The sequence below is a fragment of the Pleurodeles waltl genome, chromosome 4_1, assembly GCF_031143425.1.
Source record: "Pleurodeles waltl isolate 20211129_DDA chromosome 4_1, aPleWal1.hap1.20221129, whole genome shotgun sequence".
In the NCBI taxonomy this organism is placed as follows: domain Eukaryota; kingdom Metazoa; phylum Chordata; class Amphibia; order Caudata; family Salamandridae; genus Pleurodeles; species Pleurodeles waltl.
Window position 1 is genome coordinate 240,507,091 of NC_090442.1, and position 25,188 is coordinate 240,532,278.

The 25,188-nt window shown below is 41.8% G+C and overlaps 1 protein-coding gene across 4 annotated transcripts in view; it reads left to right on the forward strand.

The window, feature by feature from the left end:
• BICD1 (BICD cargo adaptor 1) overlaps positions 1 to 25,188 on the forward strand; it is a 674,082-nt gene that overhangs the window by 333,895 nt on the left and 314,999 nt on the right. For all 4 annotated transcript variants that reach the window (XM_069228220.1, XM_069228219.1, XM_069228221.1 and 1 more), the window contains exons 3-4: positions 16,595 to 16,747; positions 21,211 to 21,657. In XM_069228220.1, the coding sequence (XP_069084321.1) occupies positions 16,595 to 16,747; positions 21,211 to 21,657 (600 nt within the window). The remainder of the gene's footprint in view (positions 1 to 16,594; positions 16,748 to 21,210; positions 21,658 to 25,188) is intronic.

The window sequence follows — 25,188 nt, forward strand, 5'->3', positions numbered from 1 at the left end:
CTGTATATAATAAAAGGGTGAAGGACACACACCGGTGATCATGGGGTTCAACATAGATTACTCAGGTAGTCCACCAGAGCCACCAGACAGCTCAGACAGAAACAGTTCCTTGATAAAGAAGCATTAGCAAAGCCAAAAGGTCTGGCTCATTGTCTGGACCAATAGAATGATAATGTCTTCATGGGAACAGGACAGCTTCAGTTGATTTAGCAAACTTAGCAAAGAATGTCCTTGACATAAGATATGTTTGACTACAGCTCGTAACACAATTACCAATTTGGTTCAATCTCTCAACACTTCTTTCCATAAATCAAAATAAGTCAAGGTAAGCATAGCACTTAACTCTATGAGATTACTACCATTCTAATACGCTTCTATTGCCAAACCCTATTCAGAAAGAAACAACCTTTAAAGATTAAACTAACATTTCAATACGTCATTATATTTTATGTAGGTCAAATGAGTAAGAAAGATGAATCTTAACAACTTCTACATTCATTCTGCTGTTTCAAGAATGCATTAAATTCATGAAAAGGTATACCATTATGATCATGACACAGGGCAGAGCAAAGCTAAGCAAATAGGAAAGAAAGAGAAAATTGCATTTGTCAGTGTTTTAAGCTTAATACACATCTTCAGGAAAACTAAATGTGCAAAGCCATTTTTTAGCAGCGTTTAATTGAAGTCTACATGACATATCATGCCGGTTAATTATATCAATATCTGATTAGCAAAAATGCTTCCACCAGACAGCTTATACAGAAACAGTGCCTTGATAAAAAACACATTAGAAAAGGCAAACGGTCTGGTTTTAAATATGCCAACATATGGAAAAACAGGCATTCACAAATGCCATTTACATGCCTTGAATGCACAAATACTGTAAAAGCCTCCACTGGCTTTGCAAGTGCTGGGAAAAGAGTACTAAAAAGGATTGCTTTCTTCATAGAATGCATACAGGTGATAAAAACAATTGACAAATGGTGCGATGAGTGAGTGTACTTTCCAGGTATGAAGTAGTCCATCATACAGTGAAATGTTCTGTTACTTACCGGTAATATTAATCACCCCGATTAGGGGTCCTCCTCGTCCCAGTCCTAACAAATGAGGCTTGTCCTCCACCCGACAGTAGTAACACTGAAGTCCTTCTTTTTTATATATAAATATATATATATATATATATATATATATATTTATTTTTTTTATCATAAAACAGCTCCTCCCCCTGCCTCTTCCTGTATGTTATCAAGCAGAGCCAGACAAGGTGCACAGGGAGGAAGGGAGGGAAGAGGACTAGGACGAGGAGGACCCCTAATCGGGGTAATGAATAAGTAAGTAACAGAACATTACCCCTCATGGGGTCCTCCTCGTCCCAGTCCTAACAAATGAGGAAGTAACCAAGCAGAAATAAAACACGGATACAATAATGTGTCACCAGCAATCATGTTTAATGAGTAAAACAGAATTACTTAGCAGCGGTAGACACACACACACAGAAGGACGGTAATGAGTGAGGAACGTAAGAGGAGACGACCAAGTGGCTGCCCTGCAAATCTCCAAAAGGGAACCCCCTCCCCAGCCTCCACCCAGGAGTGGACCTTCCTTGGATATCAGCAGAAAGAGATTCCCCCACAGCAACATAAGCAGCGGCAATAGCCTGCCTGACCCACCTACTCAGAGTCTGGGTGGAAAACTTGGAACCTTTGGAGACAGAACCACAAGCCACAAACAGGGACTGAGACAACTGAAATGGCTTTGTACGATCCAAGTAAATCAGAAGAGCCCTTCTGACATCCAAGGAGGAGGGAAGGGACGAAGAAGAATCAGAAAAACCAGGCAAAACCACCTCCTGAGAAAAATGAAAGGATGAAGACATTTTAGGAACAAACCTAGGATCCAACCGGAGAACAACCGGATCTGGGAAGAATTTCAGGTAGGGAAAGACTGCCATAAGAGTACCCAACTCACCCAACATCTGGCCAAAGTAATGGCCAACAGGAAAACCACCTTAGCCAAAAGCCAAAGCAAATCAGCCTCTTCCAAAGGCTGAAAATGAGCCCCTTGCAGACCCCTCATGACAATGGACAAATCCCATGAAGGAATCAACCGACGGACAGGACAACTCTGCAACCTAAAACTACAGAGCAAGCGTAACACCAGGGGAGACAAGGAAGACAAGTCACCAGGAAAAGTGCGACAAGCACAGATAGCAGCCCACTGGGCAGACAGAGTGCTGGGGGCCAAACCGTTCAAGAAGCCATCCAGCAAAAAGTCCATGATCCTAAAAGGATCAACGACAGCGGGGTCCACAGAATGGGAACCGCACCAGGAGGAAAAAGACCTCCAGTGCCTATTATAAGACTTCAAAGTAGACTGCTTCCTGGAAGACTGAGGCCCTCATTTTGACATCGGCGTTAAAAACCACCTACCGCTGTGGCGACGGCCGCCAAAAGACCATCGCTGCGGCTACCATCCGCCACCATAATATGACCACAGCCTGATTTCAGCCACAAGAAGGGTGGAAATCCAGCTGTGGCCATACCGCTGCCAGCCGTATTATGACAATAATGGTGGTAGCAGCGCCCCATCCCGTCTCCTGCTGGAAGACCCCCTGGATCCAGGTAAGTCGTGTCTCCGATGGGGGAGGTGGGGGAGGGGTGTTGTGTGTGTGTGTGGGGGTGTGTGCATGTATGTGTGAGTGTGTGCGTGAATGCGGGTGTGTTTTTAGTGTTGATTGCGTGCATGAATGTATGGCAGTGTGAGTGCGTGTATGTATGGAACTAGGAATACATGTCTGCGTGCATGTTTTGAAGTGTGTGCGGATGTGTGTGTGAATGGAAGAATGAATGCATGTCTGTATGTGTGAATGAGGTGTGTCTGCGGGTGTGTGATTGAGGGGTATGGATGTAGGGGGGTGGGGGGTGTCTGGAGAGGTGGGGGGGTGGGGACCTCCTATCAGTGACAGGGAAAGAATTCCCTGTCACTGATACAGCCTACTGCCATGGTTATGAACGCCACAAAAACCATGACGGTGGGCAGGGTCATAATCCCACTGGTGGCACAATGGCAGCCACCAGGCTAGAGATGGTTATCTCCAGCCCGGCGGCTGCTACCGCCATGGCGGTCGGAGTTGTACATTGACGGGTTGGCTTTAGCCAACCCGCCAATGTCATAATGTGGCGGTAAGTACCACCGCCAGCATGTTGGCGGTACTACTGCCACATTAACACCAACCGCCTGGGTCGTAATAACCCCCTGAATGTCCAAAGCAACCTGACAAGAACATCCCAACTGAACCAAACCTACCCGTTCAAGAGCCAAGCAGTCAGACATAACCGAGACGCCTACAAGCCCGTCAGGAGAGGAAGATGAAGGGGAGAGGGCCTGTGAGGGAGTACCAGAAAGCGCCCCCATGCCAGAGAAAGTAAGATGGGAAACCAGTGACGGTGAGGCCAGTACGGAGCACTAAGGATCACATGAGAGTGCTCTACCCTGCAGAACCCGGGGCAGGAGAAGGATCACAGGAACAGCATAAAGCAGCCCCAGCGGCCAAGGGACAGACGGAGCATCCATCGCCCAGGCCAGAGGAGATGGAAGTTCTGTGCAAAACTGATGGCAATGGCCATTGTGCAGGGATGCAAACAGATCCAGCCAGGGAACCGCGAACCTCCGGCAAATCAAGAGGAACAAAGGCCGGGCAAGGTGAAACATCACAGAGGACGGAAGGTTCCGACTGAGACTGTCCACCCACCCCCCTGATGTATACTGCTTTCAGAAGGAGAACATGAGCCTCTGAAGAAGCAAAAATCTCAGATGCAACCTGATTGAGGGACCCGCACCTCGTACCCCCTTGTCTGTTGAGGTAAGCCCTGGCCACCTGGTTGTCCATCCATCCTGACTACCGCATTATGACCCAGCGGATGAGGCTGAAAAGCAAAGAGGGTCTGCATCACTGTCATGAGTTGTGTAATAAAGATATCCGTAGTCGATGCGCTCTGTTGTCTTTTATTGAATCCAAGATAAATATCTCATCCACAGAAAATCAGCCCACAGCTCTCCTCACATCATCTTCCTCCCATCCACCGTCTTAACCATCTCCTCTAGAATCTCCATCACCACATTCCATGTAACAAGAAGCATTCCATGAAAAGAGATGGATGAGCTACATAAACTGCAGATGTAAATACCACACACCTTCCCCCAAAAGAAAACAAAAGAGAAACATGAAGTAAACATCACAAACTATATACATTGAACAATAGAATAAACTATCCCTTAAGATGTGATTAAAAACTATAAAACAAGATTCAGTAAAGAACCCATTGAAAAATCACATATTTTTCCTCTTTGAGATCACAATACGATTGAGATTCCATATACGGCCATCATTAACTTTTACAGCATTTTTGAACAATTTCGTTACACTAAACGGACCCCAAAATTTGGTTTCGCTCTTACCCAAAACAGGTCTCTTAACCAAAACTTAATCGCCAACATTCACTTTCACATCACATACGCGTTTCGTTCTGTCAAAGTATTCTTTTCTTTTTTCCACTGAATTTTTCTCACGCATCCTATAATACTCCCCATGAGACCAAGAGACAGCTTTATCCTTACCCCCGGTGACCCAACCAGGAACAAGCATAGTATTGGGTTTCCTTCCCCTGAATAACTCAAAAGGAACGGATCCTGTAGTAAAATGTGGAGTAAAGCGATAAGCTATCAAGAATTTTCTCAGGCCTTCCTTCCAACATCTCCCTGCAGCTACCTCCAACTGCACAACCTCCTTCACACACCTATTAAACCTTTCAACAATACCATTCCCTTCAGGATGATATAATGAGCACAATTTGTGCTTTATACCCAACTTCTTCAAATAACATTCCATTTCCTTGGACACAAATTGTGGACCATTGTCTGTTAGGGTGGCATTGGGAAAACCCTCTCGAGCAAAAACTTCTTCCAGAAGATTGATTATTCTTTTGGTTTCAACACTATTAACTATACCAATCTCCACCCACCTGGAAAATTGATCAATTAAAACCAAAATATAACTGCTCCCACCTTTACCATAAATTGGTCCAACAATATCCATAGCCTCAACATCCCATGGCCTGCTCGACAAACTCCTGACACTCATTGAAGGTACTCTCGTTTTGTAGATTTTATCGCTATTGCAACAGTCAGGGCAGTCTCTAATTACTCTCTCTATACATAAATCCATCCCAGGCCACCAATAGTCCATACGAATCCTAGCTTTAGTTTTACTTATGCCCTGCTGGCCACTATGACCAAGTTGAATGATTTTCTCAACTAATGTATTCGGTACCACTAATCTCCCCCCACGGAATAGTAAATCATCTGAAACTGACAATTCATCTCTTATCTTACAGAATGTTTTTAAAATATTAGAACTCCTTAAATCTTCAAAGTCCCATTTGTCCTTGAGGAAATTACATACTCTTTGCAAAATGGAATCATTCGCAACCGCACGTACCCAGTCATCATGGCTAATAATCCCTTCTGTTACGCTACACACACTGAAATTGTTTTCCTGGTTATCACACAAATTTTCTTCTGAAACAGATGCAAGTCTGGATAAGCAGTCAGCTGTATTATTATGCGCTCCCGGAACATAAAACATTTGAAAATTGAAATCTTGAAGATTAACCACCCACCTACTTATCCTGGAAGAAATTTGGTCAAGACCTTTTTTCATGAAAACTTCAATTAAAGGTTTGTGGTCAGTATAAACATGGAAGAGTCTTCCCCATACAAAATTCTTAAATTTGTTTATAGTCCAAGAAACACCTAATGCTTCTTTCTCAATTGTAGAATAATTCACTTCAGACCCTTTCAAAGTTCGCGAAACAATACACAACCGGTTTCCAATCATGTCCTTCTCCTTTCTGTAAGAGTACACCCCCTAAACCTCTTGTGCTAGCATCTGTCATGATCACACTCAACTCATTGGGATTGAATGATTTCAGACAACCCACACTAGACAGTTGATTTTTAACAATCATAAACTCATTTTCACACAACTCGTTCCATACATATTCAACACCCTTTCTGAGTAATCTTCGCATATTTTCTGTTTTCATAGCTAAACTAGACAGAAACTTTCCATGAAACTCAACCATACCAAAGAAAGCCTGTAATTCTTCTTTGTTCTTTGGCGAATGTAGTTTTAAAATACTTTCTATTAAGTCTTGTTTCGGGTACAGACCAGTAGAAGTAATTCTATGTCCCAAATATTCTATCTCCTCCTTACCAAAATGACACTTACTGAGCTTTAACGTGAGCCCATGACTCTTTAAGATATTTAACACTCTCCTAACTCTTTCTTCATGTTCTTCTCTAGTTCGTCCAAATACCAGAATATCATCTTGAAAATATTTCACACCTTTCTCAGAACCAAATAGATCATGCATTAACCGTTGAAACACTGATGCAGCCGATACCAGCCCAAACGGCATCCTTATAAATCTAAACGTTCCAAAAGGCGTGATAAACGTAGTGAGATTCCTTGAATCTACATGAAGCATCACTTGTTGATAGGCTGAAGCTAAGTCTAATGTACTGAAATACTTGGCACCATGCAAAAGAGTTACCATTTCTGTGATATTAGGAAGTGGAAATAGATCACTCACAACAGCCTTGTTAAGATTCCTTTAGTCGACACACAGTCTGATATCCCCGGAGGGTTTACGTGCGACAACAATGGGAGAAACCCATTCTGAAGCCTCAACAGGTTCAATGATCCCATTCTGACACAAATTATTCAACTCTTTCTCCACATCATCCCTCACAGATATCGGTATAGGCTGTACCTTACAAGCTACAGGAATTGCACCTTCTTTGAGTTTGATGTGATGTACATATTTGGTGAGACACCTTAGAGTGTCACTAAACACATCCCTGAATTCATGCACAAAGTTTGGTACTCTTTCCTTATTAACGTCCGTAGATATTTCACACACACCACTAACACTCTTAACAAAGTCTTTTTTGAGCAAAACAGGTGTAGAGTTATTAGGATCTAATATGACCTTGAGTTCTCTTTGATGAGGCCAGCTTAAGACGCTGTCCCCTTTTACTGGAACATAGATCTTAGCAATAATGGAGCTTGACCTGAAGATAATTTCAGATTCAAAGTATCTCCTTAGCTCTATGGTTTGACCTCCATAGCCCCCTGGGATTACATCAGGATCCTCCAATTTTATATTGTGACTCAAATACTTATCAAATACCTAATTTGACATTAAGGTTTACCACGCTCCAGAATCAAAGAGAACTTCACACTTAATACCACACCTTGTTACAGTGTCTCTCGGATAATTCTTCTTCTTTCCTTGCTCCTCAACCATCAATATGCAGTCCTGTACCATTTTGACTGCAGAATCCTTCTGTTACCTACAACATTTGGCAAAGTGCCCACGTTTTCCACATACTTTGCAGATAGCATTGATAGCAGGACACTTTTTAAAAGATGCAAAATGCCCCAAATTTCCACATCGAAAGCACTTGGTATCCTTGAATTTAGATCTTTGAATTTGTGTTAGTTTTGTGTCATCCTTTCCTCCTTCAGCTTCCGATGCATGGCTTTCCTGTTGCTCATTTTTAGGAGATATTTTATTTACTGGAGGAAATCTGTTTTTTTTTCAATTCCCCCACACATGCTAAGGTATGTTCCACACTTTAGGCAATTGTCACAACTTCTTGTAGAGATGGATCATCCTTACTCCAAAGCTCTTGTCTAATTTTGTCACTTGAGCACTTAAGCATAAATTGATCTCTTATACGTTCTTCAAGCGTTAATCCAAACTTACATGTAGCCGCTAATTTCCTTAAGGCAGTAATGTACTCTTCAATAGATTCATTATGGCCTTGTTCCAGCATACCAAAGTGATATCGCTCTAAAATCGTGCTAATCTTGGGAAGATAGTGTAGATCTAGTTTTTTCATACAAAGTTCAAATTCATTTCAATCCGTTCCTTCATCTTCCGGCTCAGGTAAAGTTTCGAAAATCTCCAGCCCTTCACATCCTAAACAATGCATGAGAAGAGAAACTTTCCTTTCATTTGATAATGAGGAACCACATACTCTTGTATAGTGCAGAAATGACTTTTTCCATTTTGACCATATAATAGGCGCTTCACCAGGTACTGTCAAGAAAAACGGAGGTGGAGGTATATTTTGCATTATAGTGGTTTTGTAGAGAGAAAAGATAAAATAAATAAATAAATAAAATAAAATAAAATCAATGTTCTTCCTTATATATATTATGTTAAAGTTATTCCCTTATGTGCTTCCTTTCAATTACTATGAGATGTTTTGTAGAATATCACACTCATTAGTAAAGTTCAAACGAGAAGCTCATTTTCTAAGGGCAGTTCATCTTGTATTGTGTGAAAAAAGGCTTCAAGCTTCAGCTGTGGGCTGATGTTAGAATAGCGCCGGTGAGACTGGTGAGTTATTTTCCTGCTTTCCACTTCTCCTCAAGTACGCACTTAAATGTCCAGTATCGAGTATTGGGTATTCCTACAGATACAGCAATTAACGCGCTTACAGTGTCAAGCTGAAGTACGCGTTAAAACTAATGAGAGGGAAGCGCGCGGCTTCAGAGTTTCAGCTCGAGGCACAGACTGGGTGCCGCGCGCTGAAACAACATGAAATCGAACGTGTGAACGCACAGGCTTACATAAAAAAAAAATTATGCACGAAGTGTAATGGAGCGTGACAGCGCTCGCGGGAGGCATCCAGTTTATTTCAAATACCAACAAAGCGCAGAGGAGTTGCACGCGCTTGGAAGGATTAAAGAAAAGTAATTTTCTTGTTTAAAACACGTAATAGGAAATCAGTAATAGATCCAACCTTACGCTCCAATATGCTTTACAACACCATACAGATAAAACTTTTCCACAGGAACTGAGTAGAATAATTGGATCTCATAGTCCCTTAAGACCCATATTTTCTTCCTCCTCTTTCCTCAATATATTTTCTCTTTAGTATATGGAAAGATCCAAAAGATGAGAGAAAAAGGAAAAAAAAAAACTGGAAGAACTCACCAAAAGTAAATTATGAAATTAGTAAGGTAGGATCCAACTGTCAATGTAAATCCAACGATCCAACTGCTGTGTTGAGATATCCTATTGAGCACATCCCATCCTCGTCGCCAGTGTAATAAAGATATCCATAGTCGATGCGCTCTGTTGTCTTTTATTGAATCCAAGATAAATATCTCATCCACAGAAAATCAGCCCACAGCTCTCCTCACATCATCTTCCTCCCATCCACCGTCTTAACCATCTCCTCTAGAATCTCCATCACCACATTCCATGTAACAAGAAGCATTCCATGAAAGGAGATGGATGGGCTACATAAACTGCAGATGTAAATACCACAAGTTCCCTCCAATTCGAGGACTGCCGGCTCTTGCTCGGAGACCAAGGGGCCCTCCTCTCCAGGTGACCCAGAACCGCACCCCAACCCCACTTACTGGCATCCATTGTCAAGAGAACAGGGGGTGGAAACTGGAAAAGGACACCCTTCAACAGATTGACCCTGACCAACCACCAGGACAGGGTACGAGTCTCCTGATCAGAAAGAGGAATCAGAATTTTGTAGTCTTTGGAGCAGGGATCCCAGTGAGTGAGGATGTGATTCACAATCGGCTTCAAATGAAACCGCGCCCAGACGACCACATCAGTGGAGGCCGCCAACAGGCCTTGTAGAACTGTGCAAACAAGTCAACAAGTCTGACACTGCCAAATGAAGAGAAAGAATCCTGTCATCCGGTAGGAAGGCAGCACCCAGGCGAGTATCCAAACGAGCGCTAATGAATGTCTTCAACTTGGAGGGAACAAGGTGAGACTTCGGAAGATTCACCAGGAAACCAAAGTCATGTAGGGCTCCCAGCACCAACTCCGCATGTTGCAGTGCCTTGAAAAGAGATGAAGCAGAAAGTAACCAATCACCCAAATAAGGATGAAGAACAACACCCTGCAAATGCAAGAAAACAACAAAAGGGGCCAATACCTGCGTGAACACTGTGGGTGAAGTGGCCAAGCCAAAAGGGAGGACCTGAAACTGAAAGTGCTGGTCGAAGACCATGAATCTCTGGAATGGCTGACCCTCCACATGGATCGAGGCGTGAAAGTAAGCATCCTGAAGATCCAGCGTGGCCAAGAAATCCCCCCCTTCATGAGAGGAGGAATGATTGAAGGAAGGGACACCATTCTGATTTGTTCCACAAGCAGAAATTTGTTCAGAGCCCAGAGGCTCAGGATGGGCAGAGTAAAATCCCAAACCCCTCTGCAACTCGGGAACTGGAACAATTGCCTGTTTCAACAGCAGCAACTCTTTGCCCACCTGGAGACTGAGACACAGTTCTGGAGACTTTGGAGAAGGAGTAAACCGGAACCGAGGAGGCAGAATGACATCTTTGAACTGCATCTGAAAACCATGTTGCACTTGATGAGACTGTGCTACCACCAGCTATGCAACAGAACACACCACCTCTACTGCAATCACACCAAAACATGAATATTTCAACATCACCAGGAGCCGGAGCAGCTCAATTGACTCAAAGAAGTCAGAGTTTACAAGAGCATGCAAATGGAAAGTCTCCCAGGAATTTTCCCCTTAAGTGGGGGGAATGTTCTATCATCTTTTGTTAAGAAAGATGGAGAGATGTGTAATTTTGTCTAAGGAGGAGGGATATGTGTTGTGGTGACCCTGCTGGCAGCATCCCAGATTTGAGTTGAGCAGGGGACAGCATGGGTGGAGACAAGCTCCCCCAGAAGTAGAGGAGCAACAATGACGGAGAGAGTTTAAGTAATATAGAATAGACTATCAAGACATCTGTGTCAGTGTTTTTATTCACTTGTGGATCCTTGCATCAGGACCTGGCTTTTTGAGTAAGCCCTCTACGACTGGCCTCACACACTGGCTACAGGGTGCCTGGATATCCTCATGGATTATTAGCATGCTATAAAAACACATATAACGTAAAGCAAAGTAAGTAATGTAGGCCATTTTAAACTGTGCTTTTGCTTTGTGGGATGCTAATGAAGTGAGGGCTAGTGCCAGAGTAATGTGATTCATTTTTGTGACATTAAAAGATAACAAGCATGTATCATTGCCCTAAGGAGAGCTTGATAAACATTAGGAAAGCCAGTTAGGAGAAATGTCCGGTAGTCTATTCTGGGAAGCATAGGTGTCTGAACTAAAGTCTTAAAATCCTAGCTATTGATGAACTGTCTGATACCCAAGATTAGTTTGAGTTGATAGTATGCTCTTATGGTTATTGCAGATATTTGTTTTTGTTGGTTAGGTTTGCTGTCGAGGATGATACCCAGGGAGTTGACATTGTCTGTGAATGCTGGTTTACAATAGAGAAGAGTACAACTCAATCCAAACCTGTACTCGCAGTTTGGGCTTTTTGGGTGAGATTAACAGAAACTGTTTTTTTGAGGTGTGGGGTGTTTAAGTGATGGCTCAATATCGAACTTTGAAAGATTTTGAGAGTTTTGTAGAACAGCTAAATGTCATTTAGGGATGAGAGCTTCTTACAGATCTGGTTATCGTCAGCATATTGATGGTACAGTATCCCAACATCTCTGAGGAAAGCCTGAAGATTGTTAAGAGTCAGCAACAGGATGGAGTCTGAAGGGATCACAAATTACCTGTACGGCGGAGTAAGCACACTGGACACGTAAATGCATACAGTAGACTGAATGCAAATGAGCTATTACACTCACACCTCTATCCAGATTTTACGTCTGCCACTTTTGGTTGTGTCTTTGCCATTTAACCCTGGTTGGGGAAGGTCCTTAGTGGATTTTCCATAGGATGTTTTCTTCAATTTATATTTGTTTGAGTGCTTTGTGGGAATGTTTGCACCTGCTGGTACCTTTGATATGTTGTCTAGACAGTTGTTTCTTTTAAGGAGCAGGGTCGCTCCATAAGAGGCATGGTGTGTCATGGGTGCAGCTGGGTCTCTGGCTGTAAAACCATTCAATCACCCATAAGACTTATTAAGACAGGAGTTGGTTTTAAACTATGAAATGCGACCATATGATGCTGTGGTGCAAGGTAACCTGTTGTGGGAACTGTGGTACCATTAGTAAAAGGACAGTGCAGATGAGGTGTCTGAGAGAATGAATTATATTGGTCATCATTTTACCACCATATGAAGAACCTCCTTCTGCAGCCATCAGTTTTTTCTGTATGGAGCACCAAGTTGTGGGGAAGCAGACCCTGGCTGAGATTGAAGCCCTCCCTGGCGGGGTACCCAAAGTTACCAATTGGATTCAGAGATGAGTGAGGGCTCAGGTAATACTGGATGGGCATAGGGCAGTGTCCATTGTGCAGCTTCAATAGCATGTGAATGGAGTTATTTGTGCAATACTCTGTTGACTCCATTTATTGCCAGATGTGTTGTTCCTGCCTGACAGGGTTTACATGTGAATGGGGATCCTGCAACTTAGATCCCATAAATGTCCCCGCAGGTCTTCACTGCATGGCAGTCATACAGACCTGGGACCTTAAGGAGTCAGCTCAGAGTCATATCTAGAGTGCTGAGTAAGGCTCCGGAGAACGTTAAAGAATCCTTGGTAAGAACATTTCATTCAGTGGGCTGGGCAGGTCTTTCCTTCAAAATAGAATAAAATGCATTGCGAAACCCATTAGGTCCGGCTTTGGCAGGCCTTGGTAACTTGGTGCAATGGTTATTTTATTTTATTTTTTTAATGGAAGGATATGCCACAAACATAAATAGAATAAAGAAAAGATGTAGTGACCAAAACATGGCTGCTATATGCTTACAGTGAACATTTAAAAATTTAAAATATTCACTGATGTGGCCATTTTATTGCTGATATTTTTAAAATATTGTGTTGTTGTTGTGCTACGCAGTTTATTGTTATTAGTTTCTATGAAGAATTAGTCACCACCTCACAAAGTACTGAGATCGCAGGCTGATACACAGGCCCTCATTAGCCAGCAAAACTCATACAGCAGAGAGACCGCCAGTGCGGTCCCAACACCACCGGCCCTATTTGGAGTTCACTGCAGGGCCGGCAAGTGGAAACAGCGTTTCCGCCCGCCGGTACTGCGGTGAACATAACCTTAACATTCCCTGCGGCTCGTAATCAAGCTGGCAGCAATGTGGCAGTGCGTCAGGTGCAACAGCACCCATCGCACATTCCAATGCCCATAATTTGGGCAGGGGAATGCACGACGGGCAAGTGCATGGGCAGTGCAGGGTCCCCCAAGGTCCTCCCGAAATCACCATTCTGCCGGCCTTTCCATGGCAGTGAAACTGCCATGAAAATGCTGGTGGTATGGGGACTTGTAATCCGGAGGTCAGCGCTGCAGCGCTGCCCTAGCGGATTACAACCACTGGGACCGCCATGCTGCTGGCTGATGGCAACCTGCCAGTGTTGGCGGTCCAACCGTGGCAGCTCCGCTACGGTCGTAATGTGGCGGTCTGACCACCACGACTGTGGCCGTCCCACCAGCACTACTGCTGTGGTCTGACCGCCACCCTGAGTCTGGCAGACTCAAGAGGGCCAGACTTGTAATGAGGGCCAAAGTCACTATATCACTTAAACATTTTATAATTGCATTTTAAAAAGGAGATAGAACATAAAGCCTCATTTAACTGGGAACCCAAAGGCAAGCAAAATAATTAGCTAGTATTTAAAGTTAATATAAAAAGATAATAAAAAAAAAACACTTTAAACTAGATTTGTCACTGAAGAGGAAGGAACTACTTTTCAGTGTGTGTAAATATTGTGTGTAAGCTTTGTGCGGCCACTCAAACTGAAAGGAGTCAGAGGACTAAGTTGGCGGACCCGTTGTCTGCTGTTGTCTGTTGTTGAGAGCTTAAGCAAAATGTGGGTGACTATTTAGCAGACCAGTGGATGAAGCCTGCTGACCAAAAACCACTCTATGCACTATAATATGTATGAATTAGCTGGAATAATAATAGTCTGGAGAAACTACCACAGTGGCCATACCTAATAACAAGGGGTCTAAGAGCTAAGAGCAGCGATGGCTACAAAGTATGTCTAAGGTTCTTTCAGTTACTCATGAGGTAGGAATCTCTTTGAAAGGGAGCTCACTAAGGTGAGTTAGCCAATGCTTTTGTTGAACATCTAACACCTTTTTTATAACCAAATTACTGAAATATGACATTTATTTATTTTATTGGCAAAACAACATGGACTAATAAATTGATTTGTACACAAGAAACGTGTTTGCCTAGTGGATATGAATGGTGTTTGATTGACAAACTTTTTTCGTCATGTGGTTTGACTGCTTTATATATGTAATAATGAGGCTATTCAATTGTATCCAATTACTTTTTTCACTGCCGTTTGAAGTAATGGCAAAATATAGGCAACAAATCTTAACAAATATTAAATATATTTCTAAATTAACTGTGTATATATTGTCTCAATTGTGTTGTGTCAACAAATAAACCGAATTCGCAATTTTCTTAAAACAATTCTCATCCTTGTTTTTACTTTAGTTGTGGTGGTTCTTTACAATAATGCTATACCAATCTGTAATTGTACTTATTACCTCCTCAAAGAAAAATGTATTAGATTTTGCAAATATTACTACAATTATAGTTAATTTTAAATTCATGTAATTGGTTCACTTTCATTCAGAAACTCGTTAGTTGGTCTAAACATTTTGAAATAAAAGTAAAGGAGGATGTTCCCTCCCTGTATAGAACTATGTAGGTGTTATTATACTAAGGCCCTCTTTTTTGGGTTGCGACTGGCGCCCGATAGTGACCATGGTGCCAGTTATAGCTAAAAATGAAACATTGTGGCACACTGGTAGAATGGCAGTGCAAACCGTGGTACACCTGTCCTTAGTTTGTGGTTTGCATGTTGGGTCCTGCAGATAGGAATATCTATGGCAGCCGAATTGCAGGAGAACCTTTTGAAAAGCCAGGTGCCCATAAATGGACACTCGTTGGTGCCAGAGGCAGCGGACAATTTTGTAGGTCTGGTGTTGGCCAATACCTTTTGATTGTACTAAAATTAAATGTATAACATACTTATAGGGGCTTTCAGCCATCACTCTTTAACCTTTAGTCATTGACTAAAGTATCTGTAAATGACATAATTCTACCTTTTCGAAGGAGCACATCCACTCACAAGGTAGTTCCCATCAGTGCCAGAGACTACTATGGCGCTGTGTTTTTGATACTAAAAAGAATTTTGCTTTTAGCCATTTTTTTGATTTATGAGTGTTCAGTAGCTTCCCCAGCAATAAAGTTCATCAAAATACACGGAAAAAAAATAATAACATTGCTAAAGCCAACGCGAGACCAGTTTCCTTTGCCGTGTTTTTTACACTTCCTAGTAAATCGAGGAGGTTTATACTTACCGAAAGCTATGCCAATTGTCGGTCATTGCTCTTCCTTTATCATTCAGGTAATGTGCTCATGCTCGTGATCAAGGTGCCATTGATAACATGAGATCTGTATTAGGCTTTCCCAGCATCAGCTGAAGGTTACTGGTGTGGCAAGACATGAGCAGCAGTAGTGGTGCCAGAACGGGTAGGAATTGTAGCTGATTTCACTGCACGTTGGCGAATAGAATAGGAGGAGACTGGTGGCGAGAAGGCGGTGCTCCTGAAATATAAAGTTACACATGGGGACTTCTGTCCGTAAATGACCGAGGGTATCCCAGAATTATATGCGTTTCAGAATTTATTTTGAAATATTTACTCCTTAATTCTGTAGCAAAATTGTAATTCTAAGCACATTATTAGCAGCTGTCGCATTACAGAGTGTACACAGATTGCAGTTGCATTGCAAGTGTACATAGCATATTATCCTGTTGTAACTAAGCTCACATCAACCTGCCTCCTTGCCTTGCTATGACCTTCACTTGTCTGGTAGCCATCATCTGCTTCACAGAAGAAAGCCAATCCTCTAAACCCGGATCTTGGGTAATACCAAGGCCAGACCTTTGCCATCAATTCTCTTCACATTTGGAATTCTCGAGCAATCAAAATCCTCACTGTTCACAACTAAGGCTCCTTCTGACATGGTTTGAGAACTTATTTCTAGAAATAACATATCCTTTTTTGCAACCACTTCAGTCTACATTGTAGCCAACTTTATGATGCTCCAAATTTGTTAATTCCGAATGGTACTAATTAAGGTGTAGCCCTCATTTATCCTCACCTTAAAAATAAAATAAGGTATTGTTTCATCAGCGTGAAAAGGCCTTAGATTAAAACAAAAGTATTGTTTATAGTGTTCCAATCCACTGATTCGGGATCAGTCCTTGAATACACAAATTATAATTATACTTAAAGGGATATTGAGATAGTTTTTGTTTTTTAGAAGCTAATATTGGGGAGCATACTGATGCAATTTTGTAGTTTTGTATTGCTCTGAGAAATGTTTCGACAGTACAAAAGAGCTGTAGCATGACCTGATATGCAAATAAGAATTTATGTAGTTTATTAATATATTCATTGGAAATTCTCTGAGCAAATTGAATTTCGTGTGCCTACCATGAGATACTAACCCTGCGGCATTTGCTTTTTCTTGCAGAATAATGAAATATTGGAACTCCAGAGGATACGGATGAAAGATGAAATCCGGGAATACAAATTTCGTGAGGCTCGACTCCTCCAGGACTACACCGAGCTGGAAGAGGAGAATATCAGTTTACAGAAATTAGTCTCCACCCTGAAGCAAAACCAGGTGAGCACGAAGCAAAAATCTGTAAACGGATAGAAAGGATGGAAGATTTTCAGCAAACAAGTCCTTTGCTGTTTTCGTTTGAGCTGTTGATTCTGAAATGCCTGTTGGCCACCTTTAGGATCACCAGCACCGAGGAGAACAGATAGGTCATGTGGGTCAGGGCTGGCCCCATTTTTCTTTCAGAACACATTTTAAAACTTTTCTGCATCTCAACAACCTGTTTGTCTTCTAGTTCATAAAGACTGAAAAGGCTAACACAATAATTAACTATAAAACAAATACCACAATGTAGCAGGAAATAAGATGAATTCTCATGGTATGTACAAAGTGGGGTTTGGCAGTGGAAATAGCAGAGCCTGCATATCCTTTTAATGAACTAGCACTGTCGCTCACTCACCCATGCACTCACTCCTCAGTCACTTGCTTACTTGTGAGTGACTGGCAGATGGGCAAAAGTAAAAAGAGGAGATGCACTAGGACTGAACCTTGGTGGGGTTTGACAGTGACACTGGAGAACACCAGGAGAGTGAGTGACTGAGGAGATAAGGATAGGTCCAATCCAGTCTAATGATTACCACTGATGCTAGAGGAATCTGCTGCAGTGATCAACCACCTCAACACTACCAAAGGCCCCATTACGATTAGCCCGTGGAGGATGTGACAATTATTGCACCATTTAAATCCAATACAGTGGAGATAATTTAATCGATGTGATATTGAACCCCTATTACACGTTTTGCCCTTTAAAATGGGGCACAGCATGCAGATTCCTGTTGCTTTGCACCTGTCCACATTTTGTGGAATATGGAAACTTGTGATTTCAAGTTGTAGTGTGAATGGACTGCTCCTAGTGACGGTCTAAGAGGTCGCGGGGAATAGTAACGAGAGATGTGTTTGGGTGAGGGCGTATAGTCGGCTGAGGAGACTGAAGAAGGACAAGTAAGCAGCTAGTGGGCTAAACATTCTCTTTTATAGTCTTGGCGTAGATGGTAAAAAAGAGAAAGGGGCAGTAAATAAATGAAGAGCAGCAGACGTCTCTTAAAGGTCGAACAGCTGGAGATTAGAAGCATCTCCGCACGGAAAGAAATGAAAAACGGGACGGAGAGGGGCAAGGCAGAGAAATAGTGTAAGGGAGAGGGCAAGAGTTATCAGCCGAGCCAGGTAGGATGGGTTGGCGTAGAGGAGGACAGAGATTCATTCAGGTTCTTACGTTAATGGAGATACACTTTTTATATGTTGGGAGGTAAAGAGCATAATACTTTAATGTCAGATTCAGAACTTTTGTATGGTTTTAACTGTTGTTATGTATTTTTTTGTATTGGTTTGTTTTTTAGTAATCAACAGTATTCACTAGTGGAAATAAGCCCCACTGCAGAGAGTTGTATGATGCTAATCAATTCAAAGAAACTGGAGGAAAAAGAGAAGAAATATAAAAAGAAAGGCTTTTAACATAAACTTTTTATTAACAAGATGGCTCATTAAATAAATGCAGGAAGTTCTATTTCACTTTTCGATGTTGAAAAAAATATGGAAAAATATTATGAGAAGGCATCGACGAGGATGTTTCTGATGCATCTATCCATGCACATTGGATGGCAAACATAACTCTAGCGGTATCTCAACCAAATGATATAAAACAATCTTTAATCCATATACCAGAGCAACTGCATTTGGTGTACATTGTTATGGCGCATGTACAACAACTCTAACATAACATATTTTCATAAAAACTGAGTACATCCCTGGGCGATGATAAGAAGTGAAAAATAAAACAGAAAACATCTATTTTTGTGTTACATTAATAACACTTTTTAACCACAAACAATCTGTCCACTCAGGCAAAACTAATTTCACGGTTGCTGAACACCTTTCATGGTGTTCTTTATTTTCATGTATTACTTATATTGTTTTGTAAGATAAGCATGTGCCAAGTGGATGTTGTAAGGAAATGGGGGAGGAGAGACTACATATAACCCGCTAAACTGATTTAAGACCAAATACTTGGTGGAAGAGGTGGGTCTCCACTCTTTAGGAAATGTTCTGATGTTAGGCTTACGGCAAAGATGAAACGGGGTCCCAGAGTGAGGAGTCGTGATGATGAAAAGATCTGCCCAGCTACCATTAGTATCTCTGTGGGAACATGGTGAGACCTCTAGCAGGCCAATCTTAGCCGTTTGATTAAGTGGCAAAGTGGGACTAATTTAACAAGGTAATCAGGGGCCTATGAGTACAACGAGTTGTTTGATATTCAAAGGTTTTTGAGTTCAGTGCTATATGTGACTAGCAGCCAATTGAAGCAAATGTGAAGCTGAACCATGTGATCAGTATTTTCAAGCCAAAGAATATCCGAACAGTGAAGTTTTGATCTCTTTGCTTTTTAATTATGTAATTTTGGCCTGACGTCTACATGCACTCCATTGCAGTAATCAGAGCATGACAGGGCCACCACTAGGATGAGTATTGTTAATTTCCGAGGTATAGAAGTCCTAGTATCAAATGGGGTATGTAGATCAGCTTCAGGGTTGGGCGCATCAGGAAATGAATAAAAGTAGCTGTCAGGGCTATGACTCTATGGAAAGTAGGAGTAGGTTACAAAGGAGAAGCGTAGGGGTTATATAGTGCTTTCCTGAACGGTGGCAAATAATTGGCCAATTTAGAGGTGAGAAGGGAGGTTTTATATCATTGATGGGGTAGCAGAGCAGAAGACACGTTTCCATTTCCTCTCTTTCTAGCTTTGAAAATTGTTGAGATCAGCTGAAGTGTGCTTAAAGTGGTGTGAGTATTCCCTGAGAAAGAAAGAGAAAGACAGCAGAACACAGAGAGAGAGAGAGAGACAGATCAGAGAGACTTTGTGTTAGATAATGAAGTTAGCTGGTGTTACATTCATCTATGTGTGCATGAATGAGAGTAGGCCAGTAGGTGTAAGCAGAGAGGAAGGCTTTTGTCTACATGGGTTGCTGATCTGATACCAGACTAGATGGGTTTGCCTTATTGCACCATTTTAAAAGCGAAACAGTAGTCAATTTGAAAGGCTAAAGATTTTGTCCTGATGGCAAGGGCCGAAGAGAAACCTGTGAGCTCCATAGCATCATCAGCTAGATCTCTATCTGGTCGGAATTTGATAGACGTGAGGTCGGTTCTCATGGGGTTCAGTTTTTGATATTGCGGTTTACAAAGCAGGTGCTCAGGACTTCGATATTGATGATACCTGTAGATTTAACTTCTTATTGTCTGTACATCAGTGGATTGTAGTGTCTTGAGTAGAATATGGGGTTCTACATAGGAGTTGGCTAACAAAAGTGCAAGGTTGGTAGTTTGTAGGATCTTGTGTTTGACTGGGAGAAGAGAGAGTTTGAGGAATCCTTGGGTATACTGCTGGATGCCTCTTAAGCCACTCAAGGGCAGAGTTAAAGATGTTTGTGAAGGGTTATAGCTCATTAAACAGAATCTGGTTCTCAATGGAATAAGATGAGGTTACCTTGAGTAGCAGTCTAATGAGTATCTTCCATGACGCTGTAGAAGACTGTAGCGACCAATGAGGCTTTGGATTTGGAAGGCTACTACACTTTTCAGACCCTTGCAAAGGGAGGGAGTGTGTGACGGACAGTAGCTGGCTAGATCATCCTGCTTCAAATGCTTTTTGTGGTGTGATATTGAAAGGAGGATGTGCGTTAACCTATATTGGATAGGTCAATGTTGTGAATGGTATCAGTTTTGCTGTGGAAAAAAAGTCTTGATGTTTAGTATAATGTAGTATTTGCCTATGTGAAGAGAGCGTTTACCTTCATGCTCAGCTCCTGTAATTGTGTCGGTGTGATGATCTGATTTGGCAATTTTGATTGTGTCTTTACTAGTGGAGCTTGTATATTGACAAAGAACCAACTCCAAGGACTCCGGAGACTCAAAAACAAACCAAAGCCTGTAAATCTCCTTAATGGCTGGCTAGTGTGATTTAGACCTTAGAAGAAGCAAATGGGCATTGAATTTGACTGAGATAAAGTGGTATGTGGGAATTAACAAGTAACATGAGCACAGTATTGGATGTGTTAAGAAGACAATTCACATTAGATCTGGTTGCTTTTGGAGATACATGGAGTGTTTATTCAAGGAGCCTGGGGCGTGCTACAAGGATGATCTATCCCCTATTGTAGATTTGGTGAACAAGAAGATCTGCAGATTGGTTTGGGCAGTGCAGGCCATGTTCACTCTGGATTGGTGGATATCCCTCTAAGAAACATTTGGATGTTTCTAAAATGGAAATGATGTACTGAAAACACTGTTTATATGTGTTGCCCTTGGGAAGAGCTGTGAAATCTGCTTACATGTTAATGGCTAGCTCTTCCCGATATTAAGCATTATATTTACCAGTGCAATAGTACTAAACCATCAACATGGCTTGCTGTGGGAAGGCCATGATTTATTGCTACAGCGTGCATTAATGTTTTGTGTTTTGTTTATTTCAGGTCGAGTATGAAGGGCTAAAACATGAGATCAAGCGTTTTGAAGAGGATACGGTATTGCTAAACAGTCAGCTGGAAGATGCCATTCGGTTAAAGGAGATTGCAGAGCATCAGCTGGAGGAAGCCCTTGAAACCTTGAAGAATGAGAGGGAGCAGAAGAACAACTTGAGGAAAGAGCTGTGCCAGTACATCAACCTGAATGACAGCATGTACAACAACCACATCAGCATCTCAGTGGATGGGCTAAAGTTTTCAGAGGATGGGAATGATCGTGAGCCCAATAATGATGACAAGATGAATGGACACATCCACGGGCCCCATGTGAAATTAAATGGGGACTATCGGACTCCATCAGTAAGGAAGGGGGAGTCTAGTCTGCACCAGGTCTCTGACCTCTTCAGTGAACTTAATATTTCAGAAATGCAGAAACTGAAGCAGCAACTCATGCAGGTAAGACTTGCTTGAACACCCTATCCCATTTACATGCTTGCCTTGACTTCCTCTCTTTGTATTTTAAGAAATACATTTATATTGTAATTTGAATATTGTGGTTTATTTGTGTTATGTAGTTAGTAACACAGTGGCACCTCATCTTTGGGCTTCTCAGTAGTCAAGAAAGAGATTTGGTTGGCTTTTAGGTTATTGGTTAGTATACCTGTAAAGATCCTAGCACAACCAATGTGCTCATCCCTGGTGTTAGTGAGTGAGAAAATGTATATAGCGCTCACTACATACTTAGGAGTGTCTTGGCACTATTCAACTGGCACTAATCAACACTAATCAACCAAAGCTAATAGGATAGTTAACAAAAGACGTTTTTCAGAGTTTTCCTTTTTTAGATTGTTAATCTCACTGCACAGAGCCCCAGGAATAGGATTCTAGAGCTGGAGTCCCCATACAGAAGAGTCTCCCTCCAAGCACTTTAATTGTCACTGACAGAATGACAAAATATTATAGAGAATATGGGCCTGGCAAAATGGTACCAGCTGACCTTTTTGAGAGAGGTAGATGCAGAAAATGGTCTGGAAGTTTTTGTGAACAAGGCACAAATCCTTAAATTTCTAATTTATTGCCACCTCATCTGGTGTTGTGAACATCTGGTTGTGTTCTTCTTAGCCTAAACAGCAACAGGACAGCCTCACTTACAGTCTGGAAAGGGTATACAGGAGAAGTTAGCGTATTCTAGCTGGTTCCCTGAAAATTATGCGGCATGCATTGGCTGAAAAGAGCAGGAGTAAGGGCTGCCTTCCTAACGGATTTAATTTGTGGAAGAAGTTACAGTGCTGACTTCAAGAGGACACCTACATTGAACATCAGATTATGCACAGGGGTGCAAGAAAGAAAGAAGCATGGTAAGGGCTTCCCTGATAGTCCCTTGTATGAATATTTTTGTTTTGCTTTTTAAGTCAGTTGGAGTAGCTCATTGGCATTCAAGATTTTACATCTTGAATTGATCAGGTATGCTGTACAGGTGGACCAAATTGCTGAGTGGTAATAGAGTGACAAGTCACTGTATTTCTGACTTACTGGTCTGCATGCAGCTCTACCCAAATATTCACTCCTGGAACAGGCCCAGGCCTGATCTTTAAATTCAAAGAAAGAGCATACCTTACAGGAACTTTTCCCACCAAAAGCAATTATGCAGCCCATGTGGCACAGACAGTCTTTGTCATTCTAAATTCCACAAAGCAAAACAAATAGAGATCTCAACCTTTATAGAGGGACATTTTTAATATAACACACCTCCACTCTTTCCAACGCTTCTAGTCAGAAGTGAAAAACCATCATTCTCAGGAAACTAATGTGCCACTCAACAACCACAGAGAGCCAGCACACATCCTCATGAGCAGCAGTTACATCTTCCAAAAAGAGCTCAAACAAAACAGCTTGATCCACAGACATATTATTTCTGTATGCAGCTTGGATGCAATCCACTAGCACACAATTAAAAAGTTCCACTATCCCATTGCTTTGTGGATGATATAGTGGAGTTCTAATATGTCCAATACCACATTTGCTCAAAAACTGAAGCATTTCTGTTGACACAAATTGAACCCCATTATCGATAAAAATTTGTTATGGAAATCCCTCACGAATTAAAATCTTTTTAAAACAATTAATAACACTTTGGGTAGTTGGAAACCTTACAGATTCTACCTCAACCCATCTCGAAATTGATCAAGAATCACTACAAAATATCTCATGTCAGATGGTAATACATGATAAGGACCCAAAATATCAAGACCAATTTTCTGCCAAGCTTTAGCTGGTGATGGAACAAATGATTCCACAACACCCTCCGTGACTAATACTTTATCACTCATACAGCATCTTGTACAGCTTCTGACATATTCATCAATTTCTTTGCCCATTCTAGGCCACCAAAAATGGAATCTCAACTTCCTTTTGGTAATGGTGGCACCCAAATGACCAGAATGAGCCTTAGCATCTAAATCTTTCCTAAGACACTCGGGAGGATAAGCTTGTTACTTCTAACCAACTTATCTCCTTCAATGGATGTTTCTTGGTTCGATTTATTGTCTTCTTTTAAAGAGGGAAGAGTTGTAGTGATGTGGTTTAGAATGTGTTGAAGGTCAACTGAAATCTCATGACATCGCTTGTCTATGATGTCATATGGTTCCATAGTCCTTCACTGACGGTTATTCAGCAGCTGTACTCTGTGCCCTCGTTCATTGGGAAAAGTCGTCGCAACGTCTTATTAATAAACTATTGTGGAATTCACCCGGTGTCTCCATCACTTCACACTCATGGCCGGGATATATGGCTGCCACAGTTTGGGCCAGGAGCTATGGAAGGGGGAACCTGATAAATGACAAACTCTCAGACATACAGTCTATGGTCTCCACTGCTGTGTATACATATTTAAACGAGGGTGGCTTGCACTAGAATATGTACAAAGAAAATCTCATTGTGATGAGCGGGGTCAGTCATTCAGGGCTCTTTAAACTAGGGAGGGTCAAGGCATCCAGTAGGTGTAGCTGAATATGGTTGCCAGTCTCCAGGCCCCCCCCTGGATATTCAACCACTTAGCGTCTTCCAAAGGAGTCTTTGGTAGTATTCTTCTCTATGCATAGCCTCAAATGAGACAGATCTTACTCTTGCTTTTCAAGCTTCATTGGACTAGACAGCCACACTTGCAGTCACTTCCAGCTTCTAGTCTAACAGGAGAAATAAAATATTTTCATCCATCTTGCGGGTTCAGTACTGTTACTTTTTCAGCCGTGCCTGTAGGCGAATGAATAACTCTCATTGTAAAGAAGCACAACTCCTCTACTTTTGTGTTAGGGCCTTCAGTGGGCAGTTATTATTTATTGCTTCCCCAAAGGTCCTTCTTACTTCCATAAACACCCAAGAGAACACATAAGGTTGGGACCACCTCTCCAGTAAGCGCATATTTCTCCATGGAAGGCCGCCAATGCAGCTTTGGTGTTTTCTGCCATCAGGATTTGCAGATTCCTTTTGCCTTGCATAGTAACCCCATTGGTTTGCACATTTCCTGGATTTCCTCAGACCCTAACATGTTGACCATATTTTTTTTCCTGGTATACAAAATCTGGACAACATTTACCCAATAGGTTTTTGGTTTGGGATGTGTGTCTCTGTATGGAATTGATAATATTGTCCCAGAAACGACTTGGCCAATGGCCAAGGTATAAATGCCTTGACTGGTAGACAACTGTGGCCCTGACTGTGTCCCACAAAAGTGTGTAGTGCTGGTTCCTAGACAGGTTTTGATTCATGCTCTACCAATAACACAGTGATAATAAATAAATAAAAGATATATTTGCCCAAAAGTCTTAGTTAGTCAAACACATTACAGATTCTAAAACTCAGAGAACTGTGATTTTGAAAATGTATACAAATTTTGTTTCGGAGGCCTCTTGCTTTTGAGATGTAGCTATTTGTTTAATTCTCAAGGCCACACCTTCCCCTTGTCTTAGGTCCTTATTTTAAAGAACG